This window comes from Lissotriton vulgaris, unplaced genomic scaffold, assembly GCF_964263255.1.
Source record: "Lissotriton vulgaris unplaced genomic scaffold, aLisVul1.2 SCAFFOLD_2360, whole genome shotgun sequence".
Taxonomy (NCBI): Eukaryota; Metazoa; Chordata; class Amphibia; order Caudata; family Salamandridae; genus Lissotriton; species Lissotriton vulgaris.
The window spans coordinates 128,323-142,295 of record NW_028254721.1 but is presented as its reverse complement, the minus strand read 5'-3'; the positions used below and the strand labels follow the sequence as shown (position 1 = coordinate 142,295).

General features: G+C 47.5%; 1 protein-coding gene across 1 annotated transcript in view; it reads left to right on the top strand.

Moving 5' to 3' along the window:
* The window catches only part of LOC147659451 (putative RNA polymerase II subunit B1 CTD phosphatase RPAP2), a 164,222-nt gene that overhangs the window by 51,727 nt on the left and 98,522 nt on the right, over nucleotides 1–13,973 (top strand). Inside the window, exons 3-4 of the mRNA XM_086951747.1 lie at nucleotides 3,176–3,290; nucleotides 6,614–6,712. Coding sequence (XP_086807873.1) covers nucleotides 3,176–3,290; nucleotides 6,614–6,712 — 214 coding nt within the window. The remainder of the gene's footprint in view (nucleotides 1–3,175; nucleotides 3,291–6,613; nucleotides 6,713–13,973) is intronic.

Sequence of the window (13,973 nt, the reverse complement as noted above, 5' to 3'; positions counted from 1 at the left end):
CTCTTCTGTGGGGAGTTGAGGCCCTTCACATTCCAAGTTCCTATGCTAATAGTCATAACGGGGAACTAGAACTCCACGCCATGCATACGTCCGGGCAGCCACACAGTTCAATCCGAACCCCGACACACACCGGGCTCTAACCAATCGACAACATGCAATCAAAGGGACCCAGAGGGAAGGGCCTAGCCACAGACGCATCCAGGGGGCCACCCCTCCATTCTCCGAGATTCCCAGAAGATCTACTGTTCCAAAAAACACCAGGGCCCAAGGACCCCCCATCTAGAGCAAAACATAAAGCACTGGAGTAAGCATCAACGAAATCACACAAACCATACAGCTAGCACACAAAGTCGCCACCACCACTTCCCCAAACCCCAACCCCAACCAAAACTGTTCTGCCATTACAAGTGCCTGCAAAACCCAGACTAGCCCACCCCCCCAAAACAACCCAAAAGTCAAAGAAACAGGGCACAAGGCCCGCAACCTGGAATGTACAGTCGGCAGTTCCAATGGGCCACAGGTCACACGGTCCACATCAGACTGGTATCGGGGTGGGGGCACCAGATCAGGGGCCCCCAGGGCCAATGCCCGGGGTGTCTTCTCCAAAAGTACCATAGTACCCCAGGGCCGCCGGAACAGAGGCGCCCCGGCGCCCAACCATCAAAGAAGGCCGGGGTCATGCCGCTCCAGAGGAATGCTGAGAATCCGCAAGGGTGGCCGAGGCCACCGACGCCACCGCCGATCCTCTCTCCTGCAGGCTAATAGAGTGGTCCGGTCGCAGCCGCTCCGGGGAAGCCCCAACCCGGTGCCATGATGAGGAGCGCCGCCGGCGCCGCGAAGGCAAGGCCCGCGCTGCCTGCGAAGGTGGGTCTTCCTCCAGTCCCAACAGCTCCCTCGCGGACTTCAAGGAGCGGATTTGCACCAACCTGTTCCGCCACCGGAATATAATCCGGAAGGGGTGACCCCAGGAGTAGGAGATGCCCTGTTCCCTCAGATAGGTAGTCACCGGCCGGAATTCCCTCCGTTTCTGAAGCGTGGACGCTGCCAAATCTTGGAAAAGCTGTGGTCGATGGTCTTGGAAGCTCAAGGAGGGAAGGGCCCTGGCCTTCCGGAGGATGCGTTCCTTAATCTGAAAGTCATGGACACATGCTAGGATGTCCGGAGGAGGGCCTCCTCGCCTGGGCAGGCCAACTCTATGCACCCTGTCCAATTTAATCTCCAGAACGTCCTCCTCGTCAAGCACCTGGAGGAAGAGGGCCTGCACATATCCCCGCAAGTCACCAGCCTCACCGTCCCAGGGGACCGCTCTGATACGGATGTTGTTTCTCCTGGAGCGATTCTCCAGGTCCTCGGCATACGCTTGCAAATTCAAGTTCTGGTCAGTAAGACGAAGGACATCTTGTTGGAGCTGGTGGACATCATTCGCCATACTCAGATCATGGTCTTCCAACACAGCCACCCGTTCTCCAATGCCGTCTACATCCCTTCGTACCTCGCGTAGGTCCGACGCCAGCTGGGCCCGTAGTTCGGAGATGTCCTCTTTGATCGAGGCAAAGAGTTCCGACATGAAAGCCTTGGTGGCCGGCGCCTCCTCATCCGATTGTCTCGCCGAGCCACTCGCTCCTGGGGAGTTTGGCGGTTGCGATGCTTTGGAGGCTGTCTCTTTCACTGTCCTCCCTTTGCGAGGTAAGTTCAACATGGCGGCTGGGCCGCTGAGCAAGGTCGTCTAAGCCGTAGGCCGCGGGAGGGCACCTGCGTCACAAGCAATGGTCACTCGAGTAACTGGCGACGTGAGGCCTCCCAGCAGCGAAGCCGAGGAACGGCAGCAGGGCCGGCGCTCCCGTCCCACGGAGCCAGGCCGCAGTCAGCCACTCGGCACAGTGCACGACTGGGCCCTCCGCCTCCGGATCGCACAGGCCTGACGGGGGGACCGCGCAGCAGTCCAGGTTCCACGAGGCAGCCGGCCGCCGAACCTTCCGGCTGTCCAAGGTAAGTGGAGCACCACCAAACCAACGGCTCGCTGTAGTGGAGGGAGCCTGAGGGCCGGGAAGGCGGAAGATGCCCGCCGCTCCGTGAAGCCACGCCCAGTCGCCGCCGAGCCACTGCGCTCCAAGGCGGCCTCAGTCTCACGCAAGGCCGGGGCTTAGCAGGCCCGATGCTGAAGAGCTCCTAATGGCGCCGTACAACCACTCCGGGGTTCGCCGAGGGCACCGGACCACTCCGCTCAGCAACGCCGGCTGCTGTGGTCGTCTTAGAGCGGATTGAGGCCCCGTAGGCGATGCTGTACAATGCTTAGCAGGTCGGGCGCCGGAGCGACTCAAAAGCACGTCTTACTCCGACGCCATCTTGGCCACCGATATGTGCATTTTTAATTGGGTAAGCATCACAGGGGATACCTTATAAATATAAAGGAATTTCATATTAAATAAATAGTTGATTAAAATAGAAGCGTATTTTAAATATTGCGATTATTTTCCACAATATTACTTCTACCCACACAGACTTGAGGATTAACGTACCCAATTCCTAAAAGCTGGAACTATTTTAACATCCGCATTAGATCCTGCTAGATTGAGTTTATGTACCTCTTACAGTCGGTGCCTTGACCAGTTATTTGCTCATTTCAACAGTAGCGCCCAAAATGGGCAAAATTGCTTGATGCGATTATTGAAGTGGCCAACTAGCTTTCCAAACCTGCCAAATAATTTTCTGTTGTGATCAGTTTTTGAATAAATTGAGATTCTGTGCCAGAGTGGGTCATATTTGTCCAGCTTCGGTGCAGGAGGCCCAAATCAAGGACAGATAATCAGACTAACCTATGGCATGTTCACATTATCAGAATAACTGCTGACCATGTAAATGAGGTCCATGTCGATTAACTGTATGTTATTTTATCTTGTGTGAATATCCTGGAACCCTGGGTTGGACATAGTCCTCCTGAGCCTACATTGGACACCCTGGCTTAATAAAAGGGTGCTGTGGGTTGAGCGCCTGACGCAAGAGTGAGTGCTTAACCTGGAGGTCAGTAGATTGCATTCCAGCTGGGTCTATTCAACCTTTTCTCATTCAGAGGACAGTACAATGTTCTGTTAATGCTGACACTTATTCTTTGAGTGTCACAATAAAATGTTTCTGGTGTGTACTATATAAATAGCTGCTGTTCTTATTGTGACAGAAAAGAGGCTCTCGAGGAAGCTATCAGGAGAAAGATTGAATTGGATAAACGGGCCTTACATATGGTCGAGAGCCTGCTTGAAGAAGATGTAACCGAAGAGTTCCTTCTGGACTGCGTATGTATTTCTTTTTATCGGTCACTGCCTTCCTTTCTCTTTCAGAAATCGCTTCCGTGAGGGCTTGGACCTGGAGAACATTATGTGTTGATAGAGATATTGATAGAGGCCCCTCTTCCTTCTATTACTGTGTTAATGAGGAATATAACATTTCAACACTATTCCTATTACTTTTAGAGATTTCACATTATTGCCTTCTAGAAGTCTGTGACTGAATAAATTCTTTCGAAGTGGTCACAATATTCTTTCCCAAGTATATCGGATCTGTTTAGATTCCGGTTTAATGTCGGTTTCATCCCACCAGCCTTCACCTGCAGCCATGCCGGCCGTGTCTGATAGAATACCTTCCTGTAGGTTCAACCGCTCTGTACATGCGGTGCTGGGTTCTCTCTAGACACGGGTGCGCATGGTTGTGTGGCTTCACAGGTACTTTCAGTTCACTGCGGATCTACCTGGTTTCAGCTCTGTGCATGTACAGTCTGTTCTGTACTGGCATTGCTTTGTTTCAGGCAGTAATAACAACACTGACTGGAATAAATCTGTGGTGAGTACCGAAGATATATTTTACTGAAACAAAGGATGGAAGAAATTCATTACCTTGCTTTACTAGCTAAAGTGTTTGAGGTGGCTCATACTACGCTAGGTTTCTCCAAATGAAGCCGCGTCGTTTGTTGTGAGTAGCGCCTTTTTTCACCCCATTTACCCTCAGAAGTGGTTCTCATCTCAGTGAGCCATGACCCATTCACTTCTCTGCACCGGTCTGTGATAAATCAAAGGATCTGAGATAGACAAACCTGCCTCTCACTTGATGAAGAGTAAATTACATCATTATGTTTTTTTCTCTTCTGCAAATACAGCTACCATAATATAACATAAATCTATTAACTTGGGCAAAGTTGCGCATTACAAATTGCTTTTCATTCATTCAACTCCTTAATCTTATTTTGAACTCACGTGCAGCTCTTTAATATACCACACTCTTTCAAAGGTTGTAGGCTCTGGCAATTTAAGGGAAAGGAGGAACAGCTTGGGAACCTGCTTCCATTGGGGAACAACTCTCCTGATCCCTGCTTGGAACAATTGGTAGATGGGCTGCTGTGTTTCTCTAAGTGGCGAGCTTAGCTCTGAGTGACAAGCCTATGAACTCCGAACAGGCTACCAGTCCTACCTCCTGCAAAGCCCTATTGTTTGCCAGACCTTGGTGGTCTACCTCACTTTATGGTTTACTGTTCCGAATCATCTCCTCCTGCCTTCCTTATGAGGGTGTTAGTACTGGCCTGGGACAGTAACTGGTAGAGGTGCAGGAAGCAACCACCAACAACAACTTATTGAAATGTATTTATCCACATGCTGTCACCCGTCCATGCAGCCTCTGCAGCTCTCTATCTACCTAACCACTGGCTTCAATGTAGCCAGTCGTTCTGACACAGTTTGTCAGAATGAAAGCCTTTTTCTTTTCCCCTAGTGTGCAGCAGCCTGACAAATACGTTTGTGAATGTTCCTCGATTTCCTGTGTTCATTGATTTTGGAGGTGCTTATACACACCTCATGAAAAGCACCTGAAATGAGGCATTCTGAATACTGTGACTGAGTTGTCTTCAGTCAGTCAATGCGTGAAGGGGAGAGGCTGGATTGAATCCACCTTCTTTGTCTTTTTGGTTCCCCGGTGCAGGTTATGGTCCTGCTTCTTTTTCAACATTTTCAGAGTGCCCTCACCTGGGATATCACCTTTTATTGTTCACCAAATCCAGGTATTCAAATGTCTCAACAAGCAGAGAGCGGGATTTTTGTAGGTCCTCCCGACACATTGCCTTCTGTTGGTTAGGAATTTCATTACATTGGTCGTTTCCCTCTGTAGTGATGGGGACCTGCACAGATATAGGGACACTGTGTATGCTGTTTTTCCAGCCTGAAGGTAAAAAGATAGTCCTGGTTTTGTAATTGAGTTCCTTGGAGTAAAAGTGGTGACTTTTGGAAGGCACCGTACATTGCAGAAATGTGGAGGCACATTATTGGTCAGAAAGTGGTTTTTTTAGGAGATCCTGTCAAGAGTATATTTCGCATAAGAGCATCCTATCACAAGTATTCAATGGTCAAGTTGAACCCTCCTGTATGGACGAAAGGGCTCATGCTACCTTTCCTATCTCCAGACTCAGTAAAACTATTAAGAGGGACATCTCTGACATGTTTCTGACAGCAATATACTTTATCCCATGCATACCAATATTGCCCTCCAGCGATCGGATCCCTGGCGATCCCATTCCGCTTCCACAACACTGACCTAGTTCCTGGCTTCAGATGCCATTCTCTTTCAAACCAGAGCACACTCTGCACTGCACAAAGTATTCTACTGAAATAAAAAGCTTCTGTACCATTTTACTATACTTTTCTACTGTTACATGAAGTTTAATTTGAAAGAACCTACATTCATATTTTCAAGAACAAACTCTAGAATTTAAATATTGGGATCGGCACCCATGGATACAATTATGGGTTTCATACATGCATTCTTTATTGAAACTGTCCCAAAGTCCTTAATAGAAGACTTCTGTGACCCGAAAAGTTATCCCCTGCTGGACGGCTTTCGTTTCCCATGTCCGAGTCACTGTAAATTATATTGTCTGCTATTACATGGATAGGTATGACTGCCTTTAACTATTATGCAAGCAATCTATATGTGCCGCATTTCACAAATTCAAAACCTCGGATAGTTTTGTCGTTTCCTGTTAATCCAAACCTGTACTTGTTCACCATAAGTTAATTTGTCAAAATAAATGAATACAAAAGTTAAGTTCAGGGCCCCAAAGTGTTTTTTCCCCATTTAGTAGCCCAATGCCCGCAAAATCAAATTTGGGGTTTCCAAATATCAGGGATTCCTTATCTTGATTTCAGCAGTGCCTCTTTTTTTCATGAACCTACACTTTCTCTCTTACTCTCTGATGTGCACGTTCTTTTTCACCTCATCTTTGTCACTCTTATTCTACCTTACTTTCCTGTCTCCTTTCTTCCTTGTGTTTCCCTCTCTTGTTCTGGGTGAAAGTTTGATGATGGAAAAATAATCCCAAATCCTCAAAAATGAATGCTAGGGCCATCCACCTGCAAAGACAAACACAGATTAAACACTGCTGTTCAGGGAGAACTTCTTCTCATTGTGCAGCTTCTCTGTGGTAAGAGGGAACATTTGCTTTAAGACTCTGAAACCAAGACAGTTGTACTGCCGATTTGGGGATTTTACTCTCTTTTTTTTAATGAAGAGTTTATTATGAAATTAACATTGATGAGCTTAGTTTTTCAAACAGCTTTTCTTTCATATTTCTACATAGGGTAAATTTATGACACCTTCTCATTACAAAGACACGATAGATGAGCGGTTTATCATTCGATTATGTGGCTATCCCTTATGTCGAAATAAGCTGAAAAATGTAAGTTGAACCCTTTTACCTAAAACTGTCTATTTTTATTTTAAATCTTTAATTACATCCATGTCAGATACTTCATTTGATTTGAATTGTGTTCTCTCTACACTAAAGTATTGAAATGTCTTGAGTAAGACAGAATTTTAATTTCCAGGTTTCTCTCAAGCATTTTCTCAAATGATGTAGCTGAAAGTAGTGGCATGTGTAACATTTCTTAATCATATGCATTTTGACCTCCATTGTGCGCTATGCTGGAGTGATAATGCTCAACCTCAGTTTTTTTTTTTAATCTGTTTTTTATTAACAATATACAAAGACACATTGTCCAATTACCGCATCTCGTCACAATATATAGTACAAAAAAAATGAAGTAATCAAACTGAGGCTGCACCAAGGATCGTCTGTGCTAGTGAAACAGTAAATGAAATAAAGCATATTACATTATACTGTGTCAGAGATCTGCAAGAAATACAAATACCGCTGCCAGTTCCATCTTTTGCGGCAAAATCCACATGCATACTTTAAAAACGGTACACAACGGTTCTGTCATAACAGGTCGTAATAAAACTTAGAAAACAACTTCCCCATTTCCCTCCCCCCTGGTACATTCACACTTAGTCATCAATACGCATATGTCGGCTTGATGTATGTGCTAATATAGTATTATGTGCTGTTGCAGCGACGTCGTGTTTGACTTCCAACTTGTATTGGTGTGTGCAGCCTGAGTCGTCCCCGACCTGCGCAACTTCAAAGGGTGTGGCATTACGGTGTTAAAGTGGGAGGCACTAAAATTAACGGTCCGACCATAAGTGGCAAAAATTCTCTACAATGAGGGACCGTGATTTTCAAATTCTAACACCAACCTCTGCCAATCAGACGATATTGGCGTCTTCCTCAGTCCCCTATATTCCTCCCGCTGCACGCTCCCTCCGCCTTCCCCCATTTCACCACCTCGTTGTGCCAGTCCTCCGGATGTGGGGGTCTGGCGGACTTCCAGCGCGCCGTCACTGTTCTCTTAGCAAGGAGTAGGGCCAAATTAACAAATCTAGAGGATGGGTTCTTCTTTCTTTCCCTAGTACCCAGGCCCAATAGGCAGTAGTCTGGATTATCATAGTGCCTTCGTGGGACAATATCAGCCAACACTGTGCGGACTGTATTCCAGTAGTACCCCAGTTTAGGACAGGTCCACAGCATATGTAATAAGCCCGCATCGGAATCGTGGCATCTCGGGCATGTATCAGCTGCATCCGGATACATAGCGTGTAATCGACGAGGGGTGAGGTACGCCCTGTGTAGGATCATTAATTGTATAAACTTAAATTTGGGGTTACGCCATACTTGTCTAGGATATTTTAAAACTCTCTCCCACTCCTTGTCAGTAAAACTCCTATTCATGTCTCCTTCCCACTTAGCACGTAAGGGCTGCAGGGTAATCGCTCGTTCGGTACGTATACCATTCGTAAGCTATTTTGTCAAGTGCCCGCCAGTGCCCATTAAGTATTGCAATGTGAGAAGCGAATTCGTGTGAGGTTCCGTTCCAGTGCGCGTCCAGGTGACGCATATATAGTGCACAACATTGGCGTGCAATAAAAATAATGCGTCTGTAGTGTGGTGTAGATCTACAAACTCCATGTGGGACATTAATTGCCCATCAGTAAAGAAGTCTCCTAATGTTGTGACTCCGGCCTCAGTCCATTGCTGCAGTGCGTGAGTAGTGAGGACCCCCGACCGAGCGGGTAGACCAAGAAGAGGCAAAGCAGGCGCATAAGTTGGTGGTCTACCTGTATATCTCGTGGCGCTTCGCCAGCAGGAGATAGCCAAGCGTAGTAAGTGCGGCATAGAGCGTGGAAGAGCAGCCCTGGGTAGTAGTAGCCAATGTATGAGTCCTCTATCTTTATCAGCTGGGACCATATCAATCTCATGCAAGTTACGTCCCGCCAGCCAATAGGCTAGCCACTGCAGCTGGCAAGCATAGCTATAAGCGCGCATGTCAGGGACTCCCATGCCACCTTGGGAGGTGGGTAGCTGTAGCTTAGCTAATCCAACGCGCCGTCTCCCCGTGCTCCAGATAAGATCTATAAGAAGAGTGTTGAGTAGTTGGAAAATGCGCACTGGGACAAGGATAGGGAGGTTCGTGAAATAATAGATTAAGCACGGTAGGACTACCATCTTGGTGATAGCTACCCTTCCCGCTATGGATAGGGGCAATGCAGTCCAGAATTGAACTTGCATCTTGAGGGATATTAGTGCACGACCCAAGTTGCCATCTAGAAGATCCTCCTTGTTTCGATATACATTAATCCCTAAATATTTGAATGTGTCTGGGGCTATGCAAAACGTGTGAGGGGCAAAGTCTATCTGGTCTCCTCCAATATCAACATTGAAGTAATAACCATACGACGTGAGTGCATAATAGCAAGTCCCGAGATCCCTTTAAAGGAATCGAAGATGGTCGGTAGAGGGTCCAGTGCGACAGACATGTCATTAATATACAAAATGATGTAATAAGCATATGCAGAGACTACGTGTCGGACCCCATTACGCAGTATACCTCTCGGAGGCGGCTAGTCTGATTCTGTGCTATAGGGGCTCCAATGCCAGGATGAACAGCAAGGAGGACAACCGGCAGTCCTGCCGCGTGCCTCGCGCTATGCGAAATGGAGCGTATATGCAGCTTTCCGTACGTGCTTGCGCCGTTGGGTCTGTGTATAAAAGTTGCACCCACGCCAGATATCTTAAGGGCACACCGAATCGCGCCAGGGCGGTGAACATATAGTCCCATTGTAAGGAGTCGAAGGCTTGCTTCAAATCCAGTGAGATGCATCCTTCCTCGCTGCCCATAGCCTCAGTATCTAACATTATCCGGTATAAGCGCCGTAGATTGAGCGCCGTGCTCCTCCCTGGCACGAATCCGCACTGATCCGTGTGTATAAGCTGCGGTATATACCTGTTCAGGCGCATGGCTGGTAACTTACTGAGAATCTTGTAATCAGAGTTAAGAAACGACAGCGGTCTGTAATTGTGCATATATATGGCCACCCTCCCTGGTTTCAAAAAGGAGTCTATGAGCGCCTGTAGAGTTGAGCGCGGGAGCGCACGTGTTGCTACGACTCTTGGTATCGCGTCAGTAGGTGTGGGGCTAGAAGGTCGATGTATGTACCATAAAACTCTGCGGGGAGACCATCGGTCTCGGGAGCTTTGTTGCGTGGTAGCGCTTTAGTGGCACAGCGTATCTCTGCTATCGTGATAGGGCGGTCCAAATCTTCTTTCTGGTCTTGTGTCAACCGCGGCAGCAAAAGTCCCTCAAAGAAAGCATCGAACTGAGTGTCCGCCATCTGCCGTAACGGACCATAGAGTTGGTCATAATAATCCCAGAATGCCGTATTAACTGCTATTTGTGTAATAGCCATTCTTCCCTCACAGTCCTGTATCGTCGTTATAGGTATATTAGCTGGGGCGTCACGGATTATGCAGGCAAGTAAGGGGCCCGATTTGTCAGCCTGGGTATGTTGCCTGGCCGTGTATAGTCGTAAGTCAAGTACACGGAGGTCTTCCAGAAGCTCTGCATAGCATATATTGGCTTCCTGTAATTGCGTAAGGCGGTCATTGGTGTCCGCCGCCTCCCCCCTCTAACAGCGTGATCTTGTCCTCCACTTCCTTCAGTTTGTCCAGTACCGATCGACGCGCCCCAACCTTGGTGCCAATAGCCATGCCCCTAATCGTCACTTTGAATGCATCCCACTCAAGTTGGCGGGAACTGGCTGTGCCTACATTACGGTCAAAGTATGTGTCAATCGCCTCCAAGAGTGTTGATCTAAAAAGAGAGTCTTCAAGCATGTCCGTCTGCAGTCGCCATGTGGGGATAGGGGTCGGAATTTTCCCCCATTGTATATTCATCTCTACGGGGTTATGGTCAGATAATAGTTTCCCTATGTGTGTCACAGCGGTGACAGAGCCTAGCAACGCAGCAGAGCAGAGAATACGGTCGATTCAACCCATCCCAGGAATTTACACTATTAGACAAGGCGATGTTTACCATATGAACTACCCAATACCAGGTTCCCTCCACGCAACTAGAAGGGACCAAACTTAAATTAGAAACCCAACTGGGGTTAATCAAACTAAGCACAAATCTGCTATCGCACATGGGGATACTCAAGTGCCTGCATCTATACAAATAAGTACATTGCTAAGACTAATCAGCAAGGGTGCCCGATATACAGAAACTTTTTAGTAGCCAAGGTGCCCCCACAGTGATCATTATCAAATCATTTCATGTTATACGTTACCACCTAAGCTCATCCCCCATCAGTGATCAAAAGTCATTCGCCATTTGGGAAGTGATGGTCGGAAACAGTGCTTGGCTAGCATCTGATGCAGAAGATGCAGTTTGTTCGTTTGATATTGGAGTCTTATGAATACGGCTTCCTGCATCGTGTGTCGCCAGGGCCGCCGCCGTGAGGATCGCACTCTCTTGCTCAGACGTCCGTTGCTCCGGCGCCGATGCGTGTGGTGATGCGTTGCCCTTAGGTGGGGGTCTCGACGAGATTCACCAGATCTTACCTCCATGACAGATCGGCCCGATCGTGGGGAGGCCAGTGGGTCTTGTGTTGTGGTAGGCGTGAGTGTAATCTTCACCCATTCGCCCGCCTCTTCCGAGGAATCAAAGAAATAAATTTTCTGTTCATACATAATCTTCAGCCTTGCTGGGAACAGTAGGGCGTATTTGATGTTGAGGTCCCTGAGGCGGCATTTAACTCCCATGAACGTTGCCCTAGCTCGCTGGACTGTGGGGGTGAAATCCGGGTATAGCGACACCGGTCTGTTTTCGTAAATCACTGGTGCCTTTTCCCTAGCAGCCTTAAGAATCGCATCCCGATCCCTATAGTTGAGAAGGCGTGCAATCAGGGGGCGGGCTCAGAGATTCTCAACCTCAGTTAATCCTCACTCAGTAGTGCAGGTCATTTGCTCTGTTTGAAAAATCATCACATTTGAATTGTTATTGCAATATCTGTAGCACCGACATTTGCATTCGTACATTTTTGGGTGCTTGATAAGCAGGCGCGGTGCGTCCATTGGGGCGTGGGGGCGTAGCCCCCCCGCCCGCAGCTCCCTCGGCGTCTTTGAACTTAAGTAAACTCTCAGTTTACTTAAGTTTAAAGACGCCGAGGTTGAACTGACAATCATGTCAGTCAACATGACGCCGGACCGCCCGGTCCGCGTCATGTTGACTAACATGATTGTCAGACCAGTGGGGGGCAACAGGCATCAGCACAACAAAAGTGCGCATGAGTAGGGACGGAGGGCACCGTGCCCACGCATGCGCACTTGTGTTTTGACCTGTTTTGACCTGTTTGCGCATGCCCATTAGGAGCCCTTTGGGCTCCTAATGGGCGTGCTACGGGCGAAGAATAGCCATGCCCTAGCGCTGCCAGGATTGGCTTAGAGGGGCTGTACCTTTGGTGGTGATCCTGCCTCCCGTCTGTGTGTGGAGGCGCTGCGCTCCCTCATCACACAAAATGTCCCACTGCGAGGAGGAGGGTTAAGGGTAAAGAAGGTTCATGTATAACCATAATTGTTTATTGCCTTAACATCAGAGCGTGGAAGGCTGTGTTTCTGTACTGGCAAGAACTATCTGCACCTGGGGTTTCACAGCTGGCGAGCTGTTTTCTGTGCGGTTTGATTGGCTGGTACCAGGGCTATTGTTTCAGTAATAAATCCACGAACTGAAGTGTCCACCTATACAATAAGTATCTTTTAGGTATTTGCAGGACATAAACCTGGCCTGATGTGCGGCGAATCGCTTTACATAATGAAAGCAGAGATATGCAAAGCGAGTAGTCTCAAATATAATGATATATTGGGGCAAGTAGGAAGGTGGGGGCACGGAATGTTAGGGCCACTGTTTGGTTTTAAAGTGACCATAGCTTATTTTTATGACATGAAAAATACATTGATTCAGGATGGATAGATGGATGGATGAATCATGGATGCAGGATGGATGGATAAATGTCATTGATGCAGGATGGATGGATGGATGGATGAATTTCATTGATTCAGGATGGATAGATGGATGGATGAATCATGGATGCAGGATGGATGGATGAATGAATGTCATTGCTGCAGGATGGATGGATGGATGGATGAATCATGGATTCAGGATGGATGGATGAATGCCATTGATGCAGGATGGATGGATGAATCATGGATGCAGGATGGATGGATGAATGTAATTGATGCAGGATGGATGAATGTCATGGATTCAGGATGGATGGATGTGGTGGAAGTGTAATTAGAAGGTATGCTCCGCTCGCTCGCTACATGCCGCTCATCCTGAACTTTTACGTCGCACCGCTTTCAAATGTCACCAGCCGCCCCTGTTGATAAGGTAACACGTTTTTTTAAAGAAATGTCTTAAGTTTGTTTTGCAACAAAAAGTAGAAGTGATTAGAAACATACTGGGAATGCTGTATTGGAAATTATGCAGGGCAGTTATTCTCCTTGCCACGCCAAGGGACTCTAAGGGAACGTATGCACGGCTCATTCTGGCATGCATCTGGTGAAATGTGCAGTTATTGACACACGTCTACTAACATCTATTGCCCATCGGACTCTTTGAATGACTTCTCGTGAAAAGTCAAAAATCATTCCAAGTATTTGTTCATGGCCCAACTTGATGGGACATAAGAAGCAAACGTATTGTGCCAAAGTGGGTAGCATTGTCCTACCAATTATATTTGAGAATATCTGTAGACTTCTCACCATGAGAAAAGCAAACGATTTAAGTTTATTTTGGCACTTGCATTCTTTATTTGGGTAAAATAGTTTGAGGAAGCAAAATTACATTGAGAGGGCCAGGGGAAATGTTATGACCTTCCTTACCTTGCACTGTAGAGTATTGCTGTCCATGAGATATGCATTTTGGCGTATGTGGAGCGGGAGGCTCATGGTGGACTGAACACCAGTTGCAGGGTCGCCAGCAGTTGTTGGTGGCTTCCCTACTTATCTCCATATGTATTTTCAAATCCTTTTCTTCAGCACATTTGCACCTGTGCAGTGTTTCCTTCCTAACACTGACCGAGTGACGATGAGCACTGCGAAACCTTGAGTTGCACATACAGGCGTTTGTCTGCTTGGACTTTCTGATGCACCTCATCTGCACTTTGTGCCCCCTGGACTCCACCCCCTGCTGAACTCTGAGAAAATGGGTGAGTTTTTCTGTTCGATTACTGAACTGGCAGCTGATCAACCTTGGAGCAGGAAATCG